This window comes from Accipiter gentilis, chromosome 12 (assembly GCF_929443795.1).
Source record: "Accipiter gentilis chromosome 12, bAccGen1.1, whole genome shotgun sequence".
Lineage (NCBI taxonomy): Eukaryota > Metazoa > Chordata > Aves > Accipitriformes > Accipitridae > Astur > Astur gentilis.
In genome coordinates this window covers 25,845,436-25,869,523 of record NC_064891.1, presented here as the reverse complement: position 1 = coordinate 25,869,523, position 24,088 = coordinate 25,845,436, and the positions used below count along the sequence as shown (strand labels likewise).

At 38.7% G+C, this 24,088-nt stretch overlaps 2 protein-coding genes across 3 annotated transcripts in view; both read left to right on the top strand.

The window, feature by feature from the left end:
* PTPN13 (protein tyrosine phosphatase non-receptor type 13) overlaps positions 1-24,088 on the top strand; it is a 127,110-nt gene that overhangs the window by 68,617 nt on the left and 34,405 nt on the right. Inside the window, exons 8-17 of the mRNA XM_049815289.1 lie at positions 3,974-4,069; positions 5,886-5,985; positions 13,049-13,268; positions 14,763-14,837; positions 14,946-15,120; positions 16,178-16,331; positions 16,485-16,623; positions 17,002-17,154; positions 18,540-18,722; positions 20,500-20,662. Coding sequence (XP_049671246.1) covers positions 3,974-4,069; positions 5,886-5,985; positions 13,049-13,268; positions 14,763-14,837; positions 14,946-15,120; positions 16,178-16,331; positions 16,485-16,623; positions 17,002-17,154; positions 18,540-18,722; positions 20,500-20,662 — 1,458 coding nt within the window. The remainder of the gene's footprint in view (positions 1-3,973; positions 4,070-5,885; positions 5,986-13,048; positions 13,269-14,762; positions 14,838-14,945; positions 15,121-16,177; positions 16,332-16,484; positions 16,624-17,001; positions 17,155-18,539; positions 18,723-20,499; positions 20,663-24,088) is intronic.
* The window catches only part of MAPK10 (mitogen-activated protein kinase 10), a 315,557-nt gene that overhangs the window by 272,605 nt on the left and 18,864 nt on the right, over positions 1-24,088 (top strand). The gene's annotated exons all lie outside the window — the stretch shown is intronic.

Sequence of the window (24,088 nt, the reverse complement as noted above, 5' to 3'; positions counted from 1 at the left end):
GCTGCCTTGCCTAAGATAATTCAAGTTTTCTTAGATGAAAAGAAGAAAAGGAAGAGTAAATATGACTCTAACCTATTGGTTAAACTCTTGTGAAAGAAGCAAGTCCCAGCCTCTCTCAGAGGACAGTTAATGTGTTTTAAATGGCATTATAGTAACACTCTTACATAATAGACACCCCCACCAATAAACCTTAAAGAGCAGACAGGAGCATCCTCCCTGTCATGAAACTGCCTGTTTAACTCTGCCATCTTCTCTGTCCTTTTCCTTCTCTGTACAACTGGTAATAATTCTGTAATAATGTGTATTTGAAAACCTGCATATCTAATGTGAATCATGTGTTCAGGATAATGAAATTCCAGGCTAAATGTGGTTCTCTGATTTCTGTTGAAGTTGGCTGAGATGAGGCTTTCTGTAAATTACTTGACTGAACTTGCATGTCTCGCCTTGAGTAAATAGTGTGTTTTGTTATTTTATGCTGCATTAGGTGCCTGTAAGGTTGTGTTCTGCTGGCTTTAATAGGGAGTTTGGAAAAGCACCACTGCAGCACTAAGCAGCACAAACACAAATTCTTCAAGTTGTAATCCTTCATTCATCTCTGCATCATGGTGCTACGGTGTGTTAACTTACATTATTAGTACAAGTTTTATATATTCATTTTAGTTATGGACTCTTAAAACATATTTAAACTCAGGTTTGTTTTTCTACTAAGGTATGAAATCACTTGAAGTGTTCTGGTAAGAGACTGTAATCTAAACACTGAAATGTTAAGAAGGGTAACTGGTAGAATAATTTTTGCTGCAAAGTGCTTGATATTTCTAGAAGTTACCAATTCTGAAGTCTCGCTTCAGTCACCAAAAATTAAAAGAAAAAAACAAACCACAACCAACCAACCAAAAAAAAAAAACCCCAAACCCCAAAACAAAACAACAGACCATGGCCAATCAGAAATCCCAGGGAAAATTGTAAATGTGGGAGATAAGTTGTTTTATTATTGACTTTAGCTTTTATTGATGTCATCTTTCAGTTCCTTCCCAGCCAGACAGGCTAGAAGTTTGTCCTCATTTTTGAAACTATTGTATGAAAAGCTTAACTTTAACTTGATCCCAGAATTGGGACTTTGTGACCTTTGGAAGCCAGTTCTTAATTAGAAGTTTGGCTTGGACATGTTCCAAGTGCCTTCTCTGAAGTTAAATCCTAATATGATATGTTAGAATTGAGAATTTGCTGGAGGAGAGGAGACAGCATAAATTATTTGTAAGCATTGTAGATAGAGTAGTCTCAATATTTACAATTTAATTGAATGTTTGCAGGTCTGTGGTACATATCCTTTCCATGTGCTGGAAAAGATTAAGTTTGGTTAAGAGGATGTGCAGTGTCAGGGGGATGTGTAGGGAGTGTACATAGTTATGTGTATATACCAGCAGAGAACTGGAAGGTGGTTGCCAAAGAGAAGATGCCCCAGCAGCAAACAGTTCCAAATCCGTATATATTATCCCTAAACTGAGCAAAGTGAAGAAGAATCTAGAGGATTTACCCTGAATTTTAGGCAGTAGCTTCTTATTTGCCTTTAAACTTTTGTCCCTAGGCTGAACAGGCTGATAGTCATTGATGCAGGCCCATGTGAAAAGGTTGTGAAATGCCTCCAGAAGATGAGAAGAACACATTTGCTTGTGTTATTGGGATAAGTTGTATAGTCTTGCTTAGGGAGAAAGATGTGGCAAGAAAGGAGGGTGGTCCCATCTCTGTCTCTACTTGTGAATGCTGGGAGAATAGGTTTGAACTTAGCTAGGCCTCATGTGGAGACTCTGTGAAAACATTGAGATAAGCAGCGGTTGGGAATCTCATTTTATGTTTCTTGGCTAATGAACTTACCCCTTGGCCTACAGCAGGATGAGTCAAGAGAAGTCAAATGCCCTGCAGAGTCAGGTATCGCACCACCACATACAAACGCTTTTTTCATGTTTTAACAGCAATTCTGGTTTACCACTTTACATTTATTTTTTGCAAAATGTCACATCTTGAAGAACCGGGATGGAGCCAGAATTTGTGTGCGCTTCAGGAAGCCCAGGCTGCTGACTAGGTGGGAAAAAAAAAAACCCTGTTTAAAATCTCATGTTCTATTTCATTGTTCCCTTTCCATCCTCTTGCTTCAAAGTCAGTTTAGCAGACTTGAAAAACGTACAGGGAAAGAAGAGATCTGTTTTCAGTTAAACATTTCTGGACTGTAGTTCCAGTATCATGTTTAGATTGATGCCTTGCTTAAACAGCTGGGAGCATTTTAAAAATACATCTCCAAAAGCTACCCACTGAATTTGGTTTTTATTTCCCTTGTTAGGCAAGTAATTGCTAGATTGGTGGTAGATTTCTTTGTTGTAAAATCCAGAACGCTGAAAGTGGCCATTGTGAAAGACTGAAGCAATGCCTCCCCCCCTTCCCTCCCAGTGAATTCTCTTCATCTTGCTGTAGGTTGGTTTGCAAATGTGCAAGCAGTATTACTCATTTCTGAGAGTAATGTGAAATGACCTTAGGATTAATTGGGGTTTATGCTACTAAGCCATGCAACTGGGATGGGCTGGCAGTAGCAGTTGGTTTCGTGGGTTGATTGGTGACTTTGCTTACTTTTCCTGGTTTTCTTAAAGAATTTTGTATTTGCTGGGACAGTGGGGAACAGCACAACCCAAGTGAGCTGGTAGAAATGGGGGAAATGCTGGGTATTAAGAAGGAAGGTTTTGGAAACAGTCCAAAATTAACATGAACTAGTCTTTAATCTTGGTCTACTGCATTATTTTACAACTTTTCATACCTTTTTCCTATTTTGGAGTTTTCCCTGCTTCTGTAGGAAGTCTGAATGAGTAGTGCTGTTCACTGCATGTCTAACTTGTCCTCTGACCTAGCACAGGTTATGTCACAGATTTATTGTTCTCACAGGATTTTTCACCAGGCATTTTGTTTTCTGGATGTGGGAGGTTGGATCCTCTGAATTCCTTTTTGCAGTGCCTAGATGCATCTGCTCATGTATTCCCCATTTTGTATTCTTACGTTTTATATTCCTTGCTGTAGTGATTTGCACTTGTCTTACACAGCAGTTACATGTGTTTCTATCTTCACTTTTGTTTTCAAAAACATTAACTGTAGTTGGACCAAAGCCAGCCTTCTGTAAATAAAGACACCTGAAGTTTGCTCTCATTTAGTGAAGCATTGATAATCCCGAAATGTGGGGACTTTCTTGTTTTGTTTTCTGCCTCTATGCACACTATGTGTTTGTTCCTTGGCTTGTGCATAGGAAAGTTTGGGGAGATTGTTGCAAATGTCAAGTATGTAACCCTTCTGTGGAGTCTTTCGCTCCAGTGTGTTATTTAAAGAATCCACTGAAAGTAGGAACTGAGACAGCTCTATTGATTTCTCATCACATGCGTTTAGCTGTTCTGGTTAATTAAATATCCTATAGGAGCTTATTAATTGATTGTTAATCATATTTTGTGGATGTCAAAGATGAGCTGAATGAATTATAATTTCAGAGTTCCTGCTTTGACTCTGTGGTTGTTTTTTCTTTTTTATCATGAAGGAACCAGGGACTGAGTCCTGGTGGATGCTTTCTACACACAAGAGGTGCACACCAAATGTTTTCATCAGTTTTGTTTGCAGGAGGGGTTGGTTTTTGCCTTGGGTTTTGTTGGGTTTTTTAAATACTGGTTTTAACTTGGAAGTGCTGATGAGAGAGAAGCTCAGAGGAGGCTTTGTTAGGATGGCCAAGAGAGCCCAGGCAGACTACAGAACCCTCAGGCAGTGGGGACAGAATGGGACTGCACAGCATCCACTGAGTGTTTGCTTTCAGACTTCAGAGCCACAGATGAACATTTAAAAACATTTTGAAGAGATTTCAAAAAATTTCAACTGTTTAACTTGTGTTTGATTTTTTTTTACTAGAACTGTTGCTCTATTACTCTTCTGATACCCTGATTTAAACTTTCAGAGCCTTTGAGAAGGTACAAATCTTATCACAGTGACGTTTATAGTACTTCGAGTGAAAGTCCATCTGTTATTTCCTCGGAACCAGACTTCAGGCAAGGTAAGACCTGTGTTTAAAAAAAAAAAAGATACAACAACAAAAACTACAGAAAAAAGTTCAAGATGAAAAATAGACCCCAAAACTATGAAGTTACATCCTTAGTAGAAGGCTTGATAAATACCACTAATACAAAGTTGTAAGATGATCTCATGTAACTACAACACTGTATGCAGTTCAGCATAATAGGCAGTCTGTTGAGAAATGAATTTGATATTTAGCACTCTGGAAGGGAATTTGGTAGGAAAAGCTGGAAATGGTTAACTTTTTACTGGAGTGCTTGTTTTACATGACATGCTGTCTTCAGAGGCACAAAAATGATTGAGTTGTTAGTGTATGGTAACAGTAAATTGTGAAAGCTTTATAGGGGATGTGCATGATTTAATTATTTTTATATCAGTGGGGTTTACTGCGAGGGGTAAATGCTTGATAATTTATAGATTTCAGTGTATTGCAAAAGTGCTACATAGCACAGGCTTTTTGTATGATAAATTTAAGTAAGGTCTATGAAATCTGTGGCTTGGAAAAGCAGGAGATGGCATGAAAGGTTGTTCGCTTATATATGGGAGGAAGGGTTTTGTTTACACAGTGAAAGCATAGCATGGAAGGAAATGCTTGGAGCATTTTTTAAAAGAAGTGCTAGAATAGTGAAAAAAAGTGAAGATGAGAGCACAGTTGACAAAACAGTCAGCTTCACAGAATCATTATAAGTGATGGAGACAAACTATTTGATGAAAATGAGGAAAGAAAGCAATAGTTAGGAGGCTAGATTATAGCTGCACCATATGTATTCTGTACACACAGAATTCCAACCCAGCCTCCCTGTACTCACTACTCTCTCAACCTTCCTTGTCTTTGTCTATTCTCCTACTTACTGACCCAAAAGCCTAAGGAACAGTAACAAGTAGCAAGGCTCCTCTAACGCATTTCCCTTCGTTTTCTTGCCATTTAGAACAGGCTGTTTGTGTGTTCCAGGCCAAAGTCAACAACTCTTAAGTTTGTACAGGCAAGAGAGGACTGTCTTCTGGCTACTAGTAGTAGTATTGCTGGACTCAGTGAAATGATTGTCAAAAAGAACTATTTCTAAATCAATGTGGCTGTAATGTGTTCTGCAAGAGCTCTCCTGCTAGCTCTGGTTACTGAGGTTACAGTAAGAGAAGAAAGTGAAGTAGTTTGCAAAATCAAGCTCTAAGTGTAGCATCTCTGGTGCTGCTACAGGAAGACACACCAGCAAAGGAGATAACTATTACAAACAGAATAGCAGGTTAGTGTATTGCCAAAAGAAAAAAATGTATTTTTTTCTGATAAATTATAAGGAGGAGTCACATTCCAGGGATAAAAATTAAACACAGGAGCTCAGCAATATATATACTGGTTTCTTAACTCCCTTCTTGTGAACTGGATGCGTAATTACTTAGCTGCTCTATTTCCCTTTTGGGGTGGTTTTGTGTGATGTCTCTGCTATGTATGTGTTTCAACTCATGGCTGACAAAGAAATGTGTCACCTTGGAAAGGAGTCTATGCAATTGTATGTGTGTGGGGGTTATTGTGGTTTCTTTAATGCCTTCCTTAGTATTCTTCAAAGGACTTGTGGAGAGCAGCTATCTTTGTTGGGGGAAACTAGAAGATCACTTTGAAAACTAAAAAATCAACTTCATAATGCTAGTTTGTCTAATACTGTAATGCGGTTGTGCAGAACACACGAACCTGATTCCTTCTAAGTAATCTCATATGACTGATAAGTCCTTGATTTTTAGACAGGATTACTCTGTGTGCTTTGTTGCCCAGTCAGGTATTAATTTGTCCTTTGGTTTGCTAGTGAGAAGAAATGAAGGTTTCAAGAGAGATGATGCCAGTGGTGCTTTGCCAGGTGCTGATGATATCTCCACATCAAGTCAAGCTAATTCTCAGAGGGCAAGGTAAACCCTGTGAAAACAATATGTCTTGGACTGCTTTGTCTTTATCAAAGAAAGTATTCTAAATCTGCAAGCGAATTTTTCAGTCCCATCCCAGCTTCTGTTTGAGGTTAAAAATGGCATGTTGTACTTGAAAGAAAATAGCATTTCAGAATTACATACTGCAGTCTGAAGTAAAAGGCTCATAATGCACTGTGGTATAGAGGTAAGTATTCTGGTTAGGAGTCCAAATTCAGTTCCCATGTTTAAAGGAGACTGGGTTGTACTCTGTGAAGTTCCTATATCTGTCAGAAGGTCAGGGCCTATGTTCTGATTGGAAATATTTAATAATAATTATTTTGATTATACTTTTCTAAAATAAAGGTTTGGGAAGTATTGATATTAATAGAGATTAATTGGCTTTTTTTCTTTTAATAAGGAAACGATAGCATGCATATTTCTTTGAAATAAGCCAAAAGCCATACATTTGGTTGGTTATTCTGGCAAACTCTTAGTTTATGTTATTGTGTTTAGATTAATTTTTTTTTTTAATACCTCAGCACTGATTAGGCAGGCCAATTCAGTAACAATTTATGCTTTTTGAAATGTCTTTTGCTATGCTGTGTATTTGAATATTACATCTGTTTGGGGTTTATTTTTTTCAAGTGCTTTTCATCAATATTGCTTTAAAAAGCAGGTTCTGCTTTGTACATCACCTTAATACAGCATCTTTGTACGGCAGAAGTGTATCTTGCCATACCTGTTAGGTTTTGAGAGTGGTTCCATTCTAAATGAGAATTTTTATTGACATTTACCTTTTGGATAGAAAATTTTCTTCTTCTAGTCTTTGCCAGATGCTGAATTACCTTGGAATATTATATCAAAATGTTTCAAATAATTTTTGTAGTAAAGGAAGAAAAAAGATGTGTGTTTTCCCTCTCTAAAACAAAGCCTTCTCTGAGCAGCGTTTGCTTTGTTTGGGGTAGATCAGGAGAAAGATTGCTGCTGTGCTCAATATTTTAGGATATTTATATGTTTTTGGCATAACTTGGATGGAACTCCTGCTCTATCCTATTAAAAAAAACCTTAGAGGTGTCTGAAGATTGGAACCGTTTCAGGTGATGTGGCAAGGCTGTCTGTCAAATGTGTCCTCCATGTTCATTTAACATATACGGTGATGTGCAGTGAGTAGGGCTTAGATCTATGCTTTGAACATGAAGATGAAAATAAATGAACATCTGCTTCTTGCACTATATTGTGTGCCTTAAATAGATATGAGTAAGGCAGGGTCTCAGATGAACTGTATCTGAGTACAGGCGAACAAGAGAACAGTTACTTGGAAATCTTAACAGCTTTTGGTGATCTGCTGAGCAGCTGCATTGGTTTTTTTACTACTTGCACTTTGCCTGCAAAATGTGAAGTCATTTAGAAATTTATATATTGGCATTTCTTGCAGGGGAGAAGTATTTAGACATTGCTTAGCTGGGTCAACGCTGCTTTGTTGGCAGGAATATGGTATCTGTTCATGTAACAGCATACGTGTTAAACTGCAGTGTCCAAGCAGTCTTAGAAATCCAGCCTGTCTTGAAGTAAGCGGGTTTTGGCTAGTATGTGAGCTTTTAGGGCGAATTTTCAAAGGCTCGGGTTACAGGTTTATGTTCCATGTAACCCTGTTAAAGAGCTGTAAATTTCTGCTTTGCATTTTATGTTGTCTTAGCACCACACTAAAATGGCAAAGTAGACTGTTACTACTATGTGTACAGAATGAGTGTAGAGCTTTCTTAACTTATTTGCCATTGGTTTTTTTCTTTTGGCGAATATTGCTAAGTCAACCTTCATTCTTTGACTTGAACCCAGGAAAGTTGCCAATTCAACACTAGCAATGCTTCAAAATAAAACAGCAGTAATTTGTGGATGCTGATAGAGAACTTCTATTTACAAAATGTTTCAGAAATAGAAAGTAGTATGTGGTATGTAAATGAGTCACATTTTTGTAAATGAATCAGGCCTATTATGCAAGTGAAAATGCCGTGGTAAAACAGTACATACTTTCTCATGGTTCATTTTACATTATTTTACTTCATATTGCTCTGTTAAGACTGGTACCTTTAATGGACATAATTTTAAATGTGTGAAATCTGGAAAATATTGTTTTGTAAGTATAGCATAGACTTACCTGTTGTGCTTAGCAATAGAATTAATTTTACATGTATGTAACTATGCTGTCTTACTTCAAGGCTTAGTGTTTTTTTTAATCTCCTGTTTCTGCTTGTCCTCCTCTCTGTGCCTTTGCTAAAAGATACTGCTCTGCACTTGTCCAAATGTACCAAAATGTCATGGTAGGGTACCACACATAGTTCTTTCCTGATTTTCATAATTGTTCCACCATTTTCATAAAATGAAAAAGCTTTCCTTTTTTTTTTAAAACTAAGTACCAGACTAGTCAGTATATCCAAGATGGAAAAACAAGGCTGAATTCCTGAAATCTAGCTTTACTAGCTTTTTTGGTAGACTTTTTGAGAAACAGGAAAGCAGCCACAAACAGAATTTGGTCCTAAAATAGTACTTAGATAATATCTCTGTTAATTATGTGAGCTGGATAGAAAACTGCTTGTGCTCTCTCTTTCCAACAGCTGTTAAAACTTTCCAGTGCTAACAAGTGTAAAAAAGAATACCATCAAAGATGGTAGCTAGTTAAGCAGGGAGATTTCTAAGAAAGTAACTCACAATTTTTATCCAGAACATTGCATGTTGCTGCTTTAAAATGTCCTGTGGTGCAGAAGACCATGACTTTTATAACTTCAGAAACATAAGCTCTCCAAGTAAAACTCTTGATAACAAGTAGTTCCAAGGAGCAGATTCTCGGAGTTTACATTTTTTTGGCTGGTCATTTGATTTCAGGGTTTGGGGATGTATATGCAACTTAATCCATTACTTGAATTCCTTCAGCGCTTGGGAGCGCATTTTGGTGGTTTTCTCTGCATTCAGAGATACCATCTGTACTTCAATACATATTTAATTTACTGCTCCTGTGGCATGTCCTTAGAGGCAGTCTGCTTAATTATCCACAGAATTATCCTTGTAAAACTGAGTTGTAAATCAAATAGGGGAATTTGGATGTGAGGGAGTCTGCCGCCAATATTAAAAAAAACCAGTGAAGCTAATCAGTGTTATCAGCCAGTGCAACTTGTGCTGTTTGGGTGGGCTGGCCTGCTCTTAAACTAGCAGAAGCCATAGATTTTTCAGTAGTGCACTCAAACCCTTCTTGTGATCTGTGACTGTTATCCTTTAAACTTCTTGGAATGCTTTTGTCATGGCAATGTATACTTGTGTCTGTGTTTCCTCTTTGCTTCTTATATTCCTTATTTTTGTCACCCCACCCCCCTTTTTTTTTTCTTCCTTTACTACTTCTTCCTTTTTCTCTCTAGGAGCAGCAGCTGACATGGATCTCTTCCTTCTGTTGCATTTTCCTTCCACTAGATTGCATTTTCATATCCTTCCTACCTTACCAAAAGGCCCTCTTTCTCAATCTATTCCTGACCTTTCCATTGCACTAATCATTAGTGAATGCCTACCTGCTTCCCTTCTTCCAACTTCCTTCTCTGATCCAATACCTGCTAATTTCTTGGTAAGTACATTAGGTGAGGAGTTAATTTGCTTCCCTTTTTTATAGGAGTCAGCCTTCTAGGTGACTGCTCACCCCACCATCTTCAGGTTAATAAGTAACTGAGATTCTGTTTTGCAGACATTGATGAAAATACAGAGTAGCAGCCAAGTACTTGTCTGATGAAGTACCATAGGAAGCACAATTTTATGATGTTATCTGTTAGGAATGTAATTTGGATTTTTTGTTTTGCTTTGGTTTTGGTTTTTTGGGTTTGTTTTTTTTTTGTTGGAGTAATAATTGCATATTCTGAACTTCATGGAAGAGCTCTACCTGTATCTGTCAATAGTATCTCCTCTTCTGTAGAATGAGAGATGCATTGCTTGTCTTGGAGCCTAAAGAGTGAGTCGTGCTGATACCCTCCATAGAAAATTTGACAGTCTCACCAAGACAGAGTTAGTTTTACTTACCCAGGCTGCTGAAGTGTGCTGATTTCTGGTTAGTGATAGTACTTATATACTAAGTTAAGAAAATGTTTAAACCCTTAGGTTTTTGAGCTCCCTCCCTGGATACCTCACACCCACCCCAATTTTCAGAGAAACTAATACATGTCAATGAAGATGATAAACCAACATAATCATAATACTTTACACAGTAACTTACGTTTGCTTCTATTGCACGAGCTGTATGTTATTGTTGTGGTTTAACCCCAGACAGCAACTAAGCACCATGCAGCTGCTTGCTCACTTCCCCCCCCACCCAGTGGGATAGGGGAGAGAATCGGGGGGGGGGGGGGGGGGGGGGGGGGGAAGTAAAACTCATGGGTTGAGAGAAGAACAGTTTAATAGGACAGAAAGGAAGAAAATAATAATTATAATAATAAAAATAATAAAATTTCAATAATAATAATAAAAGAATTGGAATATACAAAACAAGTGATGCACAATGCAATTGCTCACCAATTGCCAACTGATGCCCAGTTAGTTCCCAAGCAGTGATTTGCGCCCCCAGGCCAACTCCATCCAGTTTATATACTGGGCATGACATCACGTGGTATGGAATACCCCTTTGGCCAGTTTGGGTCAGGTGTCCTGGCTGTGTTCCCTCCCAACTTCTTGTGCCCCTCCAGCCTTCTTGGTGGCTGGGCATGAGAAGCTGAAAAGTCCTTGACTTAGTCTAAACACTACTTAGCAACAACTGAAAACATCGGTGTGTTATCAACATTATTCTCATACTAAATACCAAACATAACACTGTACCAGCTACTAGAAAGGAAATTAACTCTATCCCAGCCAAAACCAGGACAGTTATTAAAAAGGCAAAATTTTTTTCTGCAGTAGGGGTTTTCATATTAGCAAGTGTTTTCAGATACAGCCAGTTGCAACGTGTCTGTATTTTTCTTATCATCTGTGATAAATCATAGATATTTATGTTAAGAAAGTGTTTGGTTTTGTTTTATTTCAGAGCCCATCCTTAGACCTTGATCTGTACGGCACTTGTGGGTGTATTTAACTTAGTTCATTGTGAATATTCCCACATATGTTGATCTTAATAAGCTTCCTCTTGGTGAAAAGCTAAGCATGTGCACAAGTCTTTGCAGGTCTGAGGCCTTTTCTCATTACTATGTCCTTTTAGTTGCACATTATTAAGTCTGTTGCAGAAAGGAATAGAGGATGGAGAAGGGAAGCGATGCTATGAAAGCCCTGCACAATGGAAAGGATAATGGGCTTACATTAATACTTTTTTTCTGTAACTACTCTGTATCTTCCCTGAAATTCCATTTGGGGAACTTCAGCATTGTTTTGCTCAGTTTGTGGCACATTAGTGGCCTTTTACTGTTTGGACTCTCATGATAACTCTTCTTATTTTAATGCTGGTTTTATATATTAAGAAATGAAACTTTATTATTAAAAAAAATTCAGAGAATGTGGTGCACTGTTCACACTATTGGCATTCATTAGAAACTTTGCTGTAAAAGAACTAAAAAAGAATTTTGAAATCATGTCCACCAATTAGCATAGACAACTGTACTGTCTGGACAGGTGCAGTTTCTCTTAATTTATTAACTGATTTGTCATTCACCAAACGTATCTTTAGGTTCTTTTGAAAAGTAGGTATATAAAGTCAGTGTCTTTAAAAGACTGTAGATTACCTTTTACTACAAAGGGCCGTACGTCAGTGTTAGTGCAGGACTTATTCTACATTTATCTGTATTGCTAAACTTCAGTGCAGTGATGTGCAGGCTTCAAAACGCTTTCTTTGCTCTTTTCATGTTCTTCATTACCCTAGTATACTATCTAACACTTAGCTTAGAATTGCTAGAAGTGGTTTTTTGGTGGATGAAAGTCTTGTTAGTTTCCCCTGTCTTTGTGTTTAAAAATTACCTCTGTATAGTTACGTTAACAGAGGGACATTGTTTTTTCTTGTTTTGGGATTTCTAAAGAAGCCTTGATTGGTTTATATTTAGTTTGGGGTTTAAATGTGTTTTTCTATAAGCATGGGGCAGAGGAAGGGGAGTGGAAGTTGGTTTTGTTTCTCTTGGATTTCTCCTTTCTTAGTTCCCTGATTTTCAAATAAAAAATGGCTTTTGTTCACCCAAAATGGGACGTGGCTTTTTTTCCTTCCATGGAGAATAAACCTGGTAGGACATTTGGGATCCATACCTGCTGAGAAAAGAACTGGAGGATAGGTTGCTGTGTTTTTCAGAAACACTGATGGGGCTTTTTGTTTATTTGTCTCTTTTTTTTCCGTTCAGGTTATTAATTTAGACTCTAATTTATTTTTTTGTGGTGGCTGTGTATCAACTAAGCCATTCTTAGGAATTTAAAAGAAAAGGGGTTTTTTTCAGTAAAATCAGGTGATGAAAACATTAGAGTATGATATTTAGAGTAATTTAGTATATAAGATGTTGATACATATAAAATATTTATACAAATACTTCAAGCTATACTACTGCTCAGGAAAAATCAGGGAGTAAACAACAGTGCTGTGCAAAGAGTTCATAAAGATTTGCTATGGAGAGAGTAATTGGAACAATATTTACTTATATAAAGTTATACTATTATTTTATTTTTTTCTTTAACAACATGTTTTTGAGCCTGCCTTTTTCACAATCCCTGCTTGAACAGAGAAATTAAGATATTTTCAAAGCATTAATATTTTTCTTCTTCCTGTGTGTTCACTGTTTTTTTACTGATTCACCAGGTTTGTAGTGTCAAGTATTTTTTAGACTGCAGCTGAGCCTTTATTTTCATATGAATAAATGACAGGCAGCTGTGGAAACTTGGCATGTTTGCTTATTTTCTATATGGATGGATTGTTGTAGAGTGCTAATCTCCTGGCTGCTGAATAAATGTTGTGTTTAATGTAATACTTGATAACTAGTTTTTGTGTTCTGGGTTTCCACTTAGGTAAGTGCTTAAAGCAGCAGAACGTCTTAGGCATATCTACTAATGTCTTTCATCCTCTCTGACTATGCCATAGGCAACATGAAGCAGCATTTGAAGGCAGTCTAGTAAGTCAAGAAGTGATGCTAAAGCGTCAGGAAGAAGAAATGATGCAACTGCAAGCTAGAATGGCTCTCAGGCAGTCCCGACCTAACCTCTACCCAGGAGATGCAATTAGGTCCTCAATGCTTGACATCACCAGAGATCCGCTGAGAGAAATAGCCCTGGAAACAGCCATGACACAAAGAAAACTGAGGGTAATGCCCTGATCTCAGGTGAACTCTTAGTTTCATTGAAACAGAGTAGTGTCTTGACTGAAACTCTTAACATATGGGATTCATAAACTGGGTCCTGTAATAAACAGTCATCAACAGATTAAATACTAGGTGTTTGGTGTTGCCCTGATAGGAAAGACCTACTCTCACAGGGTAAACTTCTGAGGTTTTATGGCATTAGTGGCTACATAGCCTAAAGCAGTATCAAGAGATGCTAAAACAGACAGCAAGCCTTGACGAAAGATTGTATTGATTAAACAATATAGCACCCTAACAAAGGTAAGATATAGTTTTCTCCTGTATTATGTGGTGTTTTCAACGACTTCAATTTATTTCTTTTAGTCACATCTACATTCTCTTAGAATGTGGATGTGTCCTACCATCATCAAAGGTTATTAAATGAATAAGTTGGGAAGGTAAAGAACAGCAGAGAGGATTCATTTGGCCCTTGGAAATGGGCCCTGAATCACTGTGCAAACTCCACTTTCCTTTCCCTTCTGTCTTGGTGTGCAGATGAAATATAATATTACAGAGAAAGAGGGAGACTGTGGTACAGGTAAATAAAGTGCTGATGTTTAGAAGAGATGATGGCTTGATGCCCTCTGCTGCTGCTCTCAGTGAATTGGATTTATTTTATTTTTTTTAAAGATAGGAAAACTTAAAACAAGATTCAGGTGAATTTGCTGTCCTAATCCAGGGTAATAGTTCCTGTATCTGTCTCCAGTCCATAGCACTCTGACCAGTTAGTTCACGTAGGCTTTAACTAACCAGTCTGGTTCTCCCCTGGCCCTTAAGAGGTTTACATGCAGATGTTTTACATATAGTACACAGTAGGTAGCAGGCAGTAGCCAATGAAGGTTTTACCTCAAAAGGTGAATCTTGGGCTGCTTTTTTAATGTGGTACTGAAGTGGGTATTGTGCAGAGGACTTCCGTTAACAGTTTAGACAGGTAACCTCCTATAATTTACAGGGTGAATTAGTACAACATTTATTTGTCTACAGGCAGACAGAAACTGGCCAGGATCTCTACTTGAACCCTAGAATTAGGCTGAAACATTTCAGTCTTCAGGAGATGAGGCTTGTGTGTCACAGGCAGAGATTTGTCAAGGCAGAATTGCCACCAATGCAGAAAACCTTAGTAATGTCAGACAGTTCCTTACTGAGATAAGCCCACATGGTCCCAATATGCAACTCACACTCTGTGTTTTAAAGGAAGACAAATAATATTACAGTGATGGCTTTTTGCCCAGTAAAGGAAGGAAAATATGCAGAGTAATAATGTCACCAACACTGTAGCTTGCCAGTGGTATCTGGCACGTGTGCTGGTAAAATCAGGTTTTTTAGACTTAGAAGTTCAGTACAATTTTCTAGTTTTGGTCTCTGGTTCTGCTTTGGCATTTGCAGGGTAGGATTTAACTGTGCCTCAGTCTATTGTTCCAGGAACACAGTTTTCATTCATACATTCATGATTTGCAGAATTTCTTTGGCCCTGAGTTTGTGAAAATGACGATTGAGCCATTCATCTCCTTGGATCTACCAAAGTCTATCTTGGTAAGAAAGGGGCTATTCAGCAATCAGTGGCAGGGCAGTATGTTAAATGAACAAATGCACTTTTATCACAAGTGTGAATGTTGGGATATTTTATTTCACAAAATGCAGACTAAGAAAGGGAGGAATGATGACACCAGGCGAAAAGTAAATGTGATGCTTCTAAGTGGGCAGAAGCTGGAGCTGACCTGTGATACCAAAACGATATGTAAAGATGTCTTTGATATGGTTGTTGCCCATATTGGCTTGGTGGAGCATCACTTGTTTGGATTGGCTACTTTAAGAGGTAAGAATAATGCTTTGATGTAGTTGACAGGTACAGAATGAGAAGAATTAGCTACATGGTTTTGAGAAAAGATAAGCAGACTGCCCTGCATCTACAAAGTGTTTACTTTGAGTGATGCTCTCTTGTATTGAGGCAAAATACATTCCTCAGTGAAGATCAACTTTGCACAATAAAATTCTACATTTGCCTGAGTAATGGCCATTCATCTTGGGAGCCTTTTCCCTTTGGTTGCTGAGTTTTCTTCCCTGCCATTTGTTGCCATCACTCTGACTAGTACCTCTCAGAGGACATGAAAGAGCTTTGGGTTCTGTTAATATGCCGTAGGCAATGTTGGAGCCTCTTGTGGAGGCAGACCCGTTAGGATGTATAGGAGGGCTCCTTGTATAGAGGGAGTTGCCTTAAGAAAAAAGAATTTGCTCTTGAGCTCTTAATTTTTCGCTATTAGAACAGACCAGAATTTGGACTTCCCCCCTCACCAGGTAAACGGTCATTGTGGCAGAACTAACATGTTCAGACCCAAGTTTCCTATCGGTGTATCTCACAGGCTGTTGCAGAACTGTAGCGCTCAGAATATTGGCATGAGATAGAAGCCCTTAGTAGCCCAAGAGCTTATTCTGTCTGTGGCAGGCTGCCGGTGCTCTTGGCAATTTAGAAAGCCTTGAAAACATTTTGCAGAAATGTAAATGGGACAGAAGTAGAAAGGGAGGGGAAGGAATGACAGACATTTGATTTCCTGTGGGATAAGAAGTTAGAACTTTTAAAGAAACCCTAGCTCCTATTTTGTAGCTATCATGGAGGTAACTTTTCTTTTTTTCTTTTTTTCTCCCACCCCCACCCACCCCAGTGTCTTTGGGATAACTATAAAGTTATTTCTTCTGCCCTTATTCAGTGTTCCCTTTAATAGCTATTGTGCTTATAAGCCATTGTTAGTCAACAGAAAACCTTACTGTTCAAAACCAAATTTCAGAATTGTAAATCTGGTCTTGATCCTCCAGCTGGAGAAAATATTTGGTTTTAATGTTTTTACCCATGTGCTTCCCTTTAACATTCATGGCAGACAATGAATTTTTCTTCGTTGATCCTGACATAAAGCTAAGTAAAGTAGCTCCAGAAGGATGGAAAGAAGAACCGAAGAAAAAGAACAAGCCCCCTGTCAACTTCACTCTGTTTTTTCGCATAAAGTTTTTTGTGGATGATGTCAGTCTTATACAGTGAGTGTATGAAAATTTTTTTTAATCCCTTAAGCCCTAGATTTATGGACAGAAATTGGATATTAATCAAATACTGGAAATTTGCTGTAACAGGAAGAGTACCAAAGATGGTGTGGGGTTTTTTGTGGTTTTTGTTTTGTTTTCTTGTTCTAGGCATACGCTGACCTGTCACCAGTATTATCTACAGTTGCGGAAGGACATCCTGGAAGACAGGATGCACTGTGATGATGAGACAGCCTTATTATTAGCATCCCTAGCTCTCCAAGCTGAATATGGAGATTACCAGGCAGAGGTACGGCATCAGTTTCACCTTTGAGAAACTGTGTTCTTGTTGCTTAATTAAAGAACAGACTGTGAGCTGCCACACATGCTTCACAGCTCTGCCCTGGACTGGAAGCTCAGCTGAAATGCTTTTGCTGTGGGCAAGTTTTCTTTTAGTCTAACACAGGGCTGTTGCAGAATCTAGTCCAAGAGGGTGTTGAACCCTCTCTCTTCAGTGGAAGTAGAGTCAGGCTTGAATAGGAAGGAGCCATATGTGGAATTAAGCTCCAGGTCAGGGTTGAGATTCTGAATCTCTCCTGTTACTCAGTTGTAATGCACAATTGTCTGTAAAATGAATGTTTAGGCTTCATTCGTGCTCATAGAGTAACAAAAATGTTTTGTGTTGTAGGTGCACGGCATGTCATATTTCAGACTAGAACACTATGTCCCAGCTAGAGTGATGGAGAAACTAGATCTGTCCTACATCAAGGAGGAGCTGCCAAAACTGCATAGCACTTATGTGGGTGCATCTGAAAAAGAGACAGAGTTAGAATTTTTGAAGGTAAGTGGGCAGCAGCTTGCTTCCTTAATCTGTGATTTAAGAAATTCCTTGTGGGAATATGGGTGCATGGACTTCAAGCAAAAGCACAGGGAAACAGCTCAGGTTCTGCATAACACTGAAAGAAAGAAACCTGAAAAGATCTTCTCAAAAGACACATCATTACAAGTGAAAAGAAATCACAATAGATGGGAAGGAAGTCCTTTCACTTTTTTTTCCAATCAGTAGTCTTCCTGCATTAGCTCAAACTAGTTAAAAGCAACTATTGATCCTTGTGTTTACTCTAGAGGAAGCTATGATTGAGGCAGCACACCCTGCATTCCCTACATCCTTTTTTCTTTCTGTTAAGGAAAAAAAAAGTACTTAAATTATGAAAAGTCTTGTTACAGCCAATACTGTTTATGGTGCTTGGTATGAAGCAAGCAAGAAAGTATTACCAAGCAGAATTCCTTGTGCAGGTACTATGTAAAATGATAGGAAAACTATAATCACAGATATATTTGGTTTATTCTAAAAGGAACCATTAAGAAACGTAATTATGGGGTTTGCTGCTGTTGCTAATGAGATAATGATCAGGTCCTGCCTTGATACAATGGCTGCAAATGAGTTCAGGGGGTGACGGTTTGCTGCGGAGACACTGGATAACCATTACACTGTAATTCCACAGTCACACTTTAGTTCCACAGTCTCTTTGAGAAGGTGGTGGAAGAGGCACTCAACTGACTTTGCACCTTCTAAGGCTGTTGCTCATTTGGCAGAAGTGTTCTTATAACTTAACTTAAGAGAACAGGAGTAGGGGACTTGATCCTAGCTAAACCTAGTCTGACTGGGGGTGGGATGGGGACAGCAGTTAGATTCCCTCGTTTGAATCATTACATCAATCCCTTATGCCGGTACTGAAGAGACAGCAGGAATGAATGACTGGGAGTGCAAAGTGAGTGAAACTGTGTCTTTTGGCAGTTATGATGCCTTAATGTGATCACAGAATTGCAATGTTAATTTAATTTTGTGTTTAAGAAATGTGTCAATAACAAGTGCATCTGGCTAGTTACAGTTTGTTGCCAAGAATTGGTTTGTGCAAGTTTGATTTACTCACAGGCATTCTTGATTCGTGGTTTTACTGTTTGATTTTAATAAATGCTAGGTTCATTTGCTGTAGCGTTTGGCAGGTCAAGGGATACTACCAAGACTTATAACCCTCTAGAGCAGCTGACATGTCTCTGTTGCAACATCTGTAAACTGTATAAGTGGAATCACCAGCCAGAGAGGAGTCTTTTCTAAAATCCATAGATATGTGCGTATATTAAAGTATTTATATAGAGGTATAAAAAACATGTAATTGTCTTAACTTCATATTCTTAGAAGTTTCATTGCATTGATCTGTACAGTTGTGTCAGAGGCTCACAGAATATGGGGTTCATCTTCATCATGTGCTGCCTGAGAAGAGATCCCAAACAGGTATCCTTCTGGGAGTGTGCTCCAAAGGAGTTGTTATTTTTGAAGTTCACAATGGTGCTCGCACACCTGTACTACGCTTCCCATGGAGAGAGACAAAGAAAATATCCTTTAGTGTAAGTCGATCTCTTTTCCTTTATCTGTGTGTATATGTCTATATTTGTATCTCCAGATACTGGATATGTGTGTGTGTTATTTTTGCAAATTAAGCTGCTGTTTTACTGTGTAATCTGAATACATTTTCTGTGGCTGAGCTGTGTTGTATTATGGGATTGAAATAGGAGGTTTGAATTTCTGATCTTTTAAAGATTTATTTTTTTTCTTCTTTTTTCCCCTCCCTTAGCTTGCATTCTGTTCTGCTGAGGTTCCAGCCTCAGAAGAGAGTTTAGCACCTGTGTTTTGGCAAATTGGTATTTGTGAAACATGACTTCCCTGCCTTCTAAGGAAAGAGCTATCATGAAGATAGATCAAGGATTACTCTTAGCATGGGGAGAAGCTCTGCCCATTTACTGCATTTCTGGGCAGCCTGCCCATGCTGCTGTATGGGACATGGGTAGTAAAGGAGCACCACAGTGAGAATCCTCCATTAGAGGGCTGCGTACTGGCAAATGCCAGTACTCAGTGTAACTAGGAGATGCACCTATGTTGCTTTTAAGTTGTATTTCCAAGAGTAGTTAAGTTAAATGATAATGGATGACAGGGGCTGACACTTGATCTGGGCAATACCAGCCAACTGTAGTGGGTACACCATAATCTGGTGGTCATGTGTCAGTTTTTGATGAGGTGTTGAGTTTCAGATGCTTACCTTTATACAGGTGTGGTGGGTTGACCCTGGCTGGATGCCAGGTGCCCACCAAAGCTGCTCTATCATTCCCCCTCCTCAGCTGGACATGGGGGAGAAAATATAACAAAAGGCTCATGGGTCAAGATAAGGACAGTTTAATAAAGCGAAAGCAAAGAAAAACAAATGATGTTATTCTCTACTTCCCATCAGCAGGCGATGTCTGGGCACTTCCCGGGAAGCAGGGCTTCAGTGCGCGTAGTGGTTGCTCCGGAAGACAAAAATACCCCCCTTCCTCCTCCCTTTACTTAGCTTTTATATCTGAGCTGATGTCGTATGGTATGGAATGTCTGTTTGGTTAGTTTAGGTCAGCTGTCCTGGTTATGTCCCCTCCCAAGATGTTGCCCAGCCTCAGCCTGCTGTTGAGGGGGGACAAAAATGTTGGAGAGCCAGCCTTGATGCTGTGCCAGCACTGCTCAGCAGTAGCCAAAACACTTTTACCAACACCTTTCTAGCTACCGATGCAGAGCACAGCACTACGAGAGCTGCTGTGGGGAGAATTAACTCCATCTCACCCAGACCCAATACAACAGGTATCAAAAACAATACTTCTTAACTCTGTCTGATACCTTATTGAAAAGCTACAGCCTGTTTCATCTGTGGTATGATTTTAACTAGAATTGGTAAATTGAAGTTTAAAAATTATTAAAAAGGTAAATTTAAGACCTGGAACATTAACTGATAGATTTTGTAATTAGATGGGCATCTAGTTCTTCTTCTTTTGAGTGGCAGCACCCTTTGTGACTTCCTTGTAGGCTTTTGAAAATGCCATCCTGCAAATGTAATAGTACTGGTTGTCATTAGTCACCACTAACAGTAACAGAGACAGATTAAATAATAAAAGTACCATCTCAGCTAGCCCAGAAGTAGTTTTAAAGTGCTACTTTGTATATCTCAAGTTACTTTCAACCCCTATTTTGACAGAAATCTCTCCCATCAGTGCATTTTGCTTCAGGAAAGTTTGAATGCTGTAACCGTACACAAGCAAATACAAAATCATTTGTAGGCTAGAAGAAATCAGTCTTCATCTTTTCTCTTTCTCCATTATGTAGAAGAAGAAAATAACTTTGCAGAACACATCAGATGGTATCAAGCATGCATTTCAGACTGACAGTAGTAAGACTTGCCAGTACCTTTTGCATCTCTGCTCTTCCCAGCATAAGTTCCAACTACAGATGAGAACTAGGCAGAGCAACCAAGACACTCAGGACATTGGTAAGGACATGTGATGCTGTGTTGGTTTTTAATAGCAATCTATATGTATTTTTGTAAGGAGAAAAACTGAACTTGAGCTTCAGTAATTGAGCCCAGTGCTACATGTGTGTAGCTCTACATTTGGAAGGTTTATACTATAAAGAGAATCTACTGGCTAAGTTTGTTTAGGTTCTGTGTAAGGGGGGAAGAAAAGAGTTGGCAGATCACACAGAGCTGGCACACAGTTGCTCCTCTAAAATAAAAGGAATCTAAAATTAGGTCACTGGTAGTACTTTCCCATTTGATTAATGCCTTTTGGCTTTTTTCAGAAAGAACTTGAAGATATTTCAATAATAGGATTTTTGCCTTTTGCTTAATGTAAAATGAGTTGTTTGATAATGTGGAATTACAGAAAAAATACTGTGATCATGAGAGGGCAAATACAATAGCATTTCATGGTGCTGCATCTGTAAGCCGTAGGTGTAGCTGTCTTTATTCCACTTAATGTTTGGTAGACCTAGTAAGGAACAACACTGATGCTAGTCAATTTTCTTCAGAATTGCCATCTAAATTGTGTGTATAATAGAATATGTAAAGGTGTTCTTTTTAGATAGAAAATATTAACTAGAGAATGCAATAACTGAAAAAACCCTCTGTACTAATTTCGTAACTATTTGGAGCAGAGCTCACTTGGCTGGCTGGCCTTTAGCGCAGCCTAGAAGTGCTGTTTTGGTCAGTCTGCCTGGTCATTCTTTCTTTGTTCCCTTTTTTTATCTGTCTGCATTCCAGTTGCTGTTAATCCAGACTTCCACCAGTGTAGCTGGGGTGGAGTTTGACCCCATTCCTGTGGAGATTGTGATCCCTAATTTAAAAAAAAAAAGGGGGGGGGAGGGGGTCACGTTGCAACTATGCAGCCTTTTTTCTGTTCTATTGGGCTCAACCAACTTAGTGCAAAGAAAAGGACCAAGTGACTTAAAGCCTTTGTACCATTCTCTAACTTAGTGCTTGCTTATCCTGAATTGCAAAGAAAAGCAGTACATGAAAGGCTTTCTTGGCTAGGCAAACTTGGTTACTCTTACAGGTGCAGTATATGTTGTGCTTTGGGAGTCTGGAAAATAATAGTTTGCTTCTGTGCAGTGCAGATCACTTGGAATTCAGATGTCTCAAATTTCATCAATCATTTGTAATCAAAAGCAAATAAATCAGTATTATGGTTAATTCCATTACACTTGGTTATTAAAAGTAAAAACAATTCTAACAAAAAGTTTACTTGTCATAACTTTACTGATCTAAATTGATTAGCCATTTTTTGCTTTCCTGCATATATATATATGGATATAGCAGTAAAGTTACTAGAGTAATATCTTTAAAAAGAGAAAGTATTGTAGTACAGGTAAGAGAAAACAATGATGAAGCAGCTAGTCAAAATAGCATATTACTGCTTTTCTTTTGTTCGAACAGTGAAATCCCAGGCAGTATTTGGGAAGCATTATTCTTGGCCTGCAGAAGCATCAAGTATTTTATTTTTTTCAGAGCCCTTAAAATATCAGTAAAAACTGGTGGTTGGAAGCACTCAGCAAAACAGTAAAGAAAAGAGCAGGTGACAATATTATTAACTCAAGGCTGATCACCACAGCAAGTGTACCTTTTGAAGGTTCCTTACTTAAGGACTGATTCTGGGTTAACACCACAGTGAACACAAGCATGTGCCTATAATGCTTGCAGTGTTTGTGGGGTGGAGTAGCAGACTTCAGAAAATTAGTATACTTCGGAATATTCTTTAGAAATACAGTATTACAGTGTCTTGCAAGACTCACCTTGATTTCAGCCAATGAATGGAGAAAATATTTTGAGACAAGGGAAAGACCTGGCATGCATAGTGATGGTGAACAGATTTTCATGGAACACAACAACAGAGCATGGAGGCGTAAGGGAGAGCACTTTATAGTCCCTGTGATATACCTTTACATGTTTTTGACTTGTTGCACAATGTCTTCAGTGACCTGGGAGAAACCATTTTAACACATGTAAAACTAATAGAAAGAATTAGGTTTGGAAAATAAAAGGAAAATGCCTCAAAGAAAAAATAGTAGCAATTTTATGGTCCATAAGAAAGGAGACAAGCTATAACATGAGGAATGATGGTTTCTTTTTCACACAACTTCTGTGGCCATGCAGTGAACAGAACCAAGCACTGAATTTTAAGATGGATGTTTGGATTCCTGAAAGGGCATATAGAAAACCACAAAGATGAAGTGAGGGTTAAGTCAGCCTTACGAAGGACAAGTTTTCCGAGCACCTGAGAATTTTCAGTTAAGGGGTTGGCAGAAGGTGTGAAAGGCCTCATGTCTATATAGATAATGATAATGATGTGAAAGTATTCATCTGATCCATAAGGAAATCCTGTTTGGTATTCACAGAGGGTAGGTGTGACATCAAGAGAAGACATCTTAGAATAATTTATTAAGGTACCCTTCCCCAGGATGGGAACACAACAAGAGCAAGTGTCATTGATAGCTTCTGTCAGAGTCAGGAAACTGAGATTTGTGGATCTCTGGTCTGAGCAAAACCATTCTTATGTAGCTCATCTAGTCTGCCTGGTGGCTATGGGTAGAGGAGGTATTTGGTATGGGTAAGGAAATGGTAGTTGTATACTTATTCACTTTTAAAAAGGACAAAAAAATACCTTCCACAATTAAATCTTCTCAATCTGTATGCCTGTTATAGAGACAACAGGAGTTACTGTTGCAGTTAATTCCTGCCCTAGGTATTGGAGGAAGGAATGTCTTTTGGAATGGCAGTGCTGAGGTTGCATTTGCCAAATACACTCTTAAATGGGGAATACTTCAGCAATTAGTAAAGCTACCATAAAGTAGCATTTTCCTTTTGAGTTACAGTGCAGCTTATTTTCTAGGTGTATGTAGAGTTTAAAAACACACTAGTTAACCCTAAATCAGAAATATGTATGCAATTGAGGGTTGCTTGTCTTCAGACTTCCCTGTGAACTGACTCTAAAGACGTCAATGAAGTTTATGAAGGGGTCAGATGTCCTGATTTCTTTAAAGGCTCTAACCAGCAAACAAGTTGCCACAGCTTATCAAGTTCCTGTGTGAGAGCCAAGCCACAGGAACTTAACTGCTTGCCTTAGGAGACAGTTAGGCTAATAGAAATGAACCCTACTCAGCTTTGCTCTGAATTAGGAGGGGGTTAGGCTAAGGTGTATTATCTTGCATTTGCTTTCAGCTAAGAACATCCACCCAGACAGTTCCCACGACTCAGCTGACAGTCATTTGATTACAATCCAAAACCTGTTTCCCTCTGCTGCTTAAGGGAATCCTAGTTCGTGAGTCAAAAAGTCTGGCAAACCCCAGCCAACACTTTCTGTTCTGTGCTAACACATGTAGGATGTTTCTGGCAGGAGAGGTCCCCAAGTGCACCTGAGTGAAC